Source organism: Lactuca sativa, chromosome 4, assembly GCF_002870075.4.
Source record: "Lactuca sativa cultivar Salinas chromosome 4, Lsat_Salinas_v11, whole genome shotgun sequence".
NCBI classification, from domain to species: domain Eukaryota; kingdom Viridiplantae; phylum Streptophyta; class Magnoliopsida; order Asterales; family Asteraceae; genus Lactuca; species Lactuca sativa.
In genome coordinates, this window is record NC_056626.2 from 61,536,635 (window position 1) to 61,545,007 (window position 8,373).

An 8,373-nucleotide genomic window follows, 5' to 3' on the forward strand; every position below is an offset into this window, starting at 1 on the left:
AGTTGTTACTATGAGTTGGTTGTACATTGATTGCACGAAAACGCTTTCGGTAACTCGATGTTATAAAACGTGCCTTTGTGTGTGATTCAACAAATAGTAGAAGAAGCCATATGAGTCGAATTTTATCCATTCCTTTTACCTTCGGGATAAAAGCGATATATGTGGTCCCCTCGATGATTTGGTGATGACAAAATGTAAGTGCTCGGCCGGGCCTGGACTGATTTGATTTGTTCAATTAGTCAGTCGTTACAAATCGGAAATCGGGAAACAACAAATGGACAGAGAGAATGATTACAATCCATGTCTCAGTCCATATGATATCTAGAATGGAGAAATATATGATCTCTTATCTAATGGACATGTCATTGATTTGCTCAGAGTTCGACATCGGCTTTAAGAGTTACGATTGCTAGTCAGGTTGTGGAGTCATATGCAATAATAGTTGTAGACTTATCCAAGTGGGAGACTGTTGGATTAGGTGTCTGAGCCCATAACTATTATTGGTATGTATTCGAACCGAGAATAGCATGGTCCATTTGGGTTGCATATCATCAAGACAATTTGTTAGGATGGACTTTTGAGAGAAGAGGTTATATATGATTTATTAATATATTATAAGTTCTAATATATTAATATGAAATCATATGTTTTAATTAGTATTGATCAAGAATTAATTTTGAATTAATCTAGTGATCAAAAGAGACTAATTAAAACTATGGGGACTAATTATGGTAATTAGTTATATTTATATGTTTTGGGCTTATGATCCATGTTGGACCAAGTTTATGTATGGATATATAAAGATTTGGGCCACATGAACCATGGATCATAAAATCCATGGATATGGGTTTGGGTTATACCCATGACTCTTAGAATTCAACACATATAAATACATATGTTATGACCTAAAAACGGCCACCCTTTTTAGAGTGTGTGCATGTTCTTGGAGTTCATGAAGGTTTTAGAGTGCATGGAGATTCTCTCTCAAGTCCTACCTTTGTCCTTGATGTGTTGTGACTTCATTTGAGGCTTCCACACTATTGGGGCTAAGTTCTTAAGGCCAAATACATCAAGACCTCCAGCCACACAAAAAGGTATGTTACACTATCTAGTATTTTATGTAGTTTGTATGACAATTGCATGCTAGCTATAGGTTCAATACCTTGGAAACCATTTGCATGTATAATTAGTGAAAACATAGATCCAAGGTATTTAGGGTTGTATGTGCACCATAGGATGTTGTATTATACCAAAACCCAACAACATCTCCATATAGTGCCTATTACAATAGGTCGTATTCCCTTGTCAGGTTTTAAGAGCGGCGTGAGAGGAGCAGAGGCAACAAATTCAACCAAACTCGAAGGGCATCTTCCTCCTAGCCATAGATTAACCACAAATGTAAGAGCACGTAGGAGATCTTTGGCTATAGCCGAACCTTCTCCACAAAGGGCATCTAAAATGTGTTGAGCTCTCAACCCGTCCCTCCCACACGAGGTACCTTTAGGGAAGGATTTAATTCCCCCAAGGACATTGTCAACATCCATTACAAGGGGATGTTCTGAAAATATGGTGTTGGGCATGGAATGCGGTGGCTTGTATGGATGCTTATCCTTTAATGCCCTCATGGTATCACCCCCAGATGGAGCAACCCCCAAAGAACATAAAACTTTCACTGTTGCTATAAAATGTCCATCGGCAACCTTACGAAGACATTGTGTTGCCCAGTGTTCTTTTCTCCTGAATGTACTCTTCTTTTTTGTCTTGTTGCTCCAGTCTTTCATTGTCAACTAACGTTTTAACTAGCTTGACGATACCATCTTCAGTCGCCTAAGTAGCTAAAGCGCTCAAGATATTACAATGTTGCAAAGAATTCCTGTTGCCAGACCTACTTTCTTGCCTATTCTTGGGCCTGAACACCTGAAGAGTACACATAGAAAGAATTAACAAAGCAACCCATGCTTCAACTTATACGGGATGAGCAACCACCTTGGAAAGGGCTACTTTCAAAACATGAGAGAAAGTCATACGATAGTTATGAGGGATGCTTTTGACGGTGGTGATAGGTAGTTTAAAAACACGATCAAGTAGCTGAGCATCCATCACCAACCTAGCATTGAGGTCGACTTCCAGTTCATTGGGTAGCGGCTTTGGAATACCAACAATATGTCTGCTCATGTCATCAGTTCCGTCAATACACTTAATCAAGCCACCCGGGTGGTGACATGAATGACCCACGGCATTAAGCTTCATGCAATTCCCACATATCCATTGACCAAACTTCTTTAAAGTTGCTGCCACATACATAAACAATCCATGTCAGAGGTAATAGCCTCCCGTAACCAAACTCTTTAAAATATTAAACAAGCCGATACCAACCAATTAGTTAGATTATGGACCCGATAATTGGATGATTAAAATTAATGGGCTGTTATAGTTATATGCAATCTAAATGCAAATTCCTTTGAACATTGTAATGCCTATTACGATTAACAAATAAACAAATCAACAAGTTTAAGTTCTTTTATTAAAAACAGAAATTAAACAGATGATCTAAATATTGCTTTTTATAAGACCAATTTAGAAAGTCTTGAAGCTTTTGAAAAATAACCGTTGGAACATGGAAGTCTAGAGGGTTCGGTCATCATTCCGCTCTCAACCTACGGAAGCAACACCGGAGACCATACCGATCTCCGGAGACCCCGAAACTCATATCCTTTGCCGGAGATATAATTTATCGTTGGAAATTGATAGGGTTTGATCCGTATTCATATATATACGTTCTTTCAGTCATTCCGTTCTCAACAGTCCCAACCACCCTGAGACCCATAGCGATCTCTGTAAACACCCATGGAGACGCGCAAGAGACTCACAGCCATGTCTCCAATCCAAGATTTTTTCAAGATCGTTGTAAGTTTTCACTGTTATCGCTTCTATTCTTTATTATATCTTATTTCTTAAGGGTTTCCTGTAATTGAGATGTTATGATTTCTTATGTAAAAATAAAGTTGGTGTATGGTTAATAAGAAAGAATCGAAGGTTAATTGGTGTGTCGTTTTTAATTTTTTTTCATGTTCTCTTTCTTCTTATCGAGGGTTTCTAGTATTTTACCCTGTTTTTTCTTCATCTTTTCGTTGGCAAGGTTTTCTGTTAGCTCTAATTTTGTCGGTCTAAGTAACTACACCAGATGTTTTGGCTTTGCCTATCTTTTCGTGGGTCTTCTAAATCTTTTTTTTTTTCTGTAAAATCTGTTCTAGCGGGCGAGTGTTTGGCTTGTTCCAGAATGTGTTTATGTGGCTTTGTTAATCATTTGATAATGTCTTGGTTGCTTGAGGATGCTTATTGTCTTTCAGATTCTGTCATCTGTAACCAGTTTTATAAAATAACGAATTTTTAGTCAAATCTTTTTAAGCGTTGTTTCACTTCCATTGATTTGCATTTTACTAATAATATAAATCTGGTCAAAATCTTGGATCAAGTCATGGTTTTAAAAAGTGTTAAGGTTGAAATTAATATCTGTTTTATGATTAGAAATATCCAGTTTGCACAGGGATTAGTTTGGTTTTTAGCTGACATGAATATAACATATTTGTGGTAGTTCTATTAAGTCAATGTAATCTTTGCAGCATGTTATTTAGATATCTGAAGATTATAAAGTTGACATAACTGTGTTAATTTACGTATTCCAACATCATTACATGTATCAATTATTATTGTCTAAAGCATCATCTTTTTATGGCTATTTGATAGGATAACGGGAGCATTTGATAGCTCATAGCAATCTAAAAAAAAGCCAAAACGACCATATATAGTGCCAAGGTATGTAACCAAATTTTACTTAATATACATGCAAAATATCTCATAGGGTAAAAATGAAAAATCCTTTCCACACTGTCTCACAAGTTGGTATGTTATAATTGAATGTTTTTTCGACGCAACACTGAAGAACTTGGTTTCGAATGACATGATACCTTTGTGAGCGGAGGCAATCATAATTATAATCTTTTTCCTATTAGGCCATGGTAATTTTAAACTTTCCACCTGATAAGACAGTGTAGTTTAAAGATCTAACCATTATAGTATCATACTTTAAATATTTAACCTATTAAGACGCAACATTTTCATTATTTTCCTATTAAGACCTTGTACTTTGTAAATTGAAACTTTTTTATTTTGGTTACAAATTTATTTTCAAATTTGTTTTTATTAAGACATTGAACTTTTAACCTCTTTCCTATTCGAACATTGCACTTTAATAATTTATTTAAATATAATATATTTTTAATATGTACTTTAATTTTTTTTCCTACTAAGACATTGCACTTTGAACAACTAAAGCATTACTTTTAATAGTTTTTTTTTCTTATAAAGATCTTTAACTTTGGTTAAGACATTTGACTTTCTAAATTATAACATTATACATTCAAGACCCACCCGGTTAAAATTGTACTTTTAGTTTTTTGCATTTAAAAAATCTAACCTATTTAGAAATTGTACTTTGAAATTTAAATTTGTTTGATTTTAGTTATCAATTATAACATTAAAATTTTATAATATCCCATTAAGAAATTATACTTTTTTTTTTACTACCAAGACATTGTACTTCAAAAATCTAACAAGTTATAGCATTTTACTTTCAAAATCTAACAAATTATGACATTGTACTTTTAACCTTTTGCTATTAAGACATTATACAACTAATTTGTTTCTTTTAAAATATCTTACTTTGAAAATGTATTTTTTTCGTTACAACTTATAGTGTTATACTTTCACTATATTCCCATGAAGACATTGCATTTTTATTTCTTTTCTATTAAGACAATTTACTTTGAAAATCTAACCAATTAGGGTATTAGACTTTTCCACCGGTAGACAATTACCTTAGAAGTAATAACCACTGGTAGTGTGCTAATCTACAAAATAGCACTTGGCTTCGGGATGTGATTTAGGTTATCAAGCCTTTTCCATTGTTCTTATATTTTACTTGTATTATAAGTAGACTTCTGGAACCTCATACACTGTTTTGAAGCAGGGTTTTTCATCTGTAGTCTCAACTTTTTAGTGTTGCACTGTTTACATGGTTCCTTTTAAATAACACTTTCCGTGTTAATTCTACACAAGTAGGAAGGAAGATTTATTGCCCAACTATACATTTCTGTTATACAAATTTTTTATGTTCCATTCTATAATGATACCTTTTGCATTTTAAAGTCAAAGCAAAAATTCAATTGAATTTGCATTCTCAATATACGAATAATCCCATGCTTAGTAAATAATTCCTTCAGGTGACAGTTTTCCTTTTGTTCAACAAGTTGCCTCAATGCAGTTATTTGTGATTGTTGTGTTTTTATGGTATCTTTTCATAATTGCAGCATTCATGAAGGATAACATGTTTCCTTGTATTCAAAAGTATTATTATTTGTTAATTACATTGCTATTCTGATGTAGCATAATTTGTTTCCTTTTGATTGTTAATTACACTGATTTCTATAGATTGTGTAACAGATTATACTGAGAACAATGAAAACTTATCTTCACTAAGAAGCAAACAAATCTTCATTAATTCTTAACATAGTACATAATCACATATTTACAGACACGAAGCATTGCAACCTTTCCCATTTTTGGCGTTCAATGTAACTGACTTTAACCACCTCCTTTAAGTAACTTCTGGTAACTACTTAGCAACATAGTTCCTCCATGTACAAGTCTATATTATAAGCTGGACTTGCATAAGTCCCATCTTTTCTTTCATCTTTAAGAAATCTCCATCCTTTAATGCCTTAGTAGTAAGCACTTCAGCCACTTGATATTTTTTCCTGCAAAAGATAACTTCAACATCTCCATGACTTGCCAATTCACAGATAAAATGATACTTGATCCCAATATCTTTGCTTTTCCCGTGATACACTGGATTCTTGTTAAGTGTAATTGCAGATTTGTAGTACTATTTAGTTTTGGTTCAATGAATTTTAATACTATTATTTTTTGGATTCTTGTTAAGTGCAATTGCAGATTTGTAGTACTATTTAGTTTTGGTTCAATGATTTTTAATACTATTTTTTTTTTGGATTCTTGTTAAGTGCAATTGCAGATTTGTAGTGCTATTTAGTTTTGGTTCAATGATTTTTAATACTATTTTTTTTTAAACGGAAAACTAGCTAACCTACTCCTAAATACCACATATGTCTTGTAAGAGGTTTGAACCCATGACCTCTCAGTTGAGAGATTCACTCATTACCGCTAGGCCAAAGGCTTTAGCGGTGAGTAATAACTTTTGGTACAACTCTCATCCGTTTTGACTGATCTATTCCATGCTTTAGCGGTGAGTAATAACTTTTGGAAAGTTCACTGACACACGTCATATGGCTATATATAATGGTAAACAAAAAAATGAAGGGTATCTCTCTATACACAGCCCCAAAATCAAACATTGAAACCCTATTCTATAGATTTCATATCAAAAATGATGCGGAGAAAATCAAAGAGGGTTAGCAAGAGGGCTAAAAAACAGATCAAAGAAGATCGAATTTCCCGTTTGCCCGATGATTTGATTGATCACATTTACTCATTTCTAGACTCAAAATTTTCTGTTCAAAGTAGCCTTTTGTCACGTAGGTGGAGAAATACATGGAAAGGCCATCCACGTCTCAAATTCAAGACCGATCTCTCCACTGGTCATAAATTCGATAATTTTGTGCATAAATTTCTATCTAAACGAAAGAAAGATGCAGAAATTCCAATCATTGACATCATTTCAAATTCAATCCCCATCCGTCTTCTCAAAAAGATCATAGCATATTCAATGTCACACGGCACTAAAGTGCTCAGCATTCTGTACATGTATGATATACCAACTAGACGTGGCGGATTCGATTTGTCTTTGCTTAAATCTCATTTTCTTCAAGATCTTTATTTGGATATCGATTTTGAGTTGTTAAAATCTCCAAATCTGACATGGTATTTGCCTACTTTAACTACTTTACATCTGCAAAGGGTTACATTTACACTGGATCCTCCAAACGACGATGGATCCTTAGAATTGTTTTCCTCCTTTTCAAATCTGAAATATCTTGTGTTGCTTGATTGCCGATTATGGAATGTTCGTACATTCTATATCACATCAAGTGCATTAGAGAACCTCACATTAATCTGTCTTGTGCGTTCTTGTCAATTTGTGATCTCAGCACCGAATCTTTCATCTTTCATATATGATCACATGACTCCATCTTTGTTATTAGCCAATGATCTTGATTTATTAGAAATGGTAAGCTTTCGAACCATTTATGATAGGCCTACTGAAAACCCACCAAATTATGTTGAAACAATGATCAACACTTTTCATCAACTTCACAAGGTAAAGCACCTTATTTTAGACAAAGATGCCGTGTTGTATATTTCAAGGTTTTGTGGCTTACGTGAAAGGAGACCTTGCCCTTTTGTGAGTTTAGAAAGTTTGACTTTGGATGAAATGCCTTGTTCTATCTTTCGAAAACATGTTGTGCTTGATGATATTTTAAGTTATTTCCGTAGCGGTTCTCCAGGTTGTGTAGCTTATATTGAATATATAGATTGACATGGGCTGCAATGAACCAGTCGGTCATTATCATATCAGGTAAGATCAATCTAAATTCTTAATACTTATTCATGTCAAATTCCTTTTTGAGCTATTGTTAAATTTATATGTACTTATCTCCATTTTACCCCTTCTTACACTGATAATTTTAAATTTTCAGGTTCTATTAATCTTTTCATATCAGAAGTTCTCCTGGCTACCCGTTGTTTTAGAATATCATAGATGCTTGTCTGTGAGATGTTGTTTAACTTATAATACATGCTTGCTAGCTGGTTTTGGCTACAAATGTTGTTAAACTTATAATATATGGATGTTTTGTGTTTATTTAAATCTTCTGGATTGCATACTTCCATACTTTCTATTGCTACTTTTCTTTTCAGATGAAACACTGAACTTTCGAGTGAAAATAAGTGATCGCTTGTCTCATTATCTCCTTTACAAATATACAAGTGATAACTGTAATTTTATACCCAACCTATCAAAATTAACCCGAGTGGCTAATTTATCCAATCCTATTGTCACCCATGAATATGAACTTTTATTGGAGCATACCTATTAATCCTCTTCCTCCCCTTCCAGACCAAAACTCAATATCATCCTCAACCCAACACAACTCGCCTTGCAGTCTCTTTGAGTTTCCAAAGCAAATAGCCTCAAAAACCGACTAGAAAAAATGAATTTTACCATACCATTTTGTCGTGCCAAAATTCCATTTGATGCGATCATAAAATTCTCCATCATAAAGTTGTGATCACCCAACTTGTTTATAGCTTTACAATACTCACACGCAGACTTGAACC

General features: G+C 34.0%; 1 protein-coding gene across 2 annotated transcripts; it reads left to right on the plus strand.

Annotated features, from left to right (window-relative positions):
• The first annotated feature begins 2,567 nt into the window (after positions 1-2,567).
• On the plus strand, positions 2,568-7,902 carry LOC111898839 (F-box/LRR-repeat protein At3g26922). Of its 2 annotated transcripts, XR_006190350.2 has the most exons (4): positions 2,568-2,907; positions 3,748-3,816; positions 7,542-7,612; positions 7,734-7,902. XR_006190350.2 is itself a non-coding variant. In XM_023894719.3 (2 exons), exon 1 carries the CDS (start codon positions 6,464-6,466, stop codon positions 7,571-7,573), a length of 1,110 nt encoding a protein of 369 aa, XP_023750487.1. In that variant the 5' UTR covers positions 4,622-6,463; the 3' UTR covers positions 7,574-7,612; positions 7,734-7,902. The 2 variants fall into 2 exon arrangements, 1 of the variants encoding a protein (XP_023750487.1); XM_023894719.3 differs by lacking the exons at positions 2,568-2,907; positions 3,748-3,816 and having other exon boundaries at positions 4,622-7,612.
• Positions 7,903-8,373: the final 471 nt, after the last annotated feature.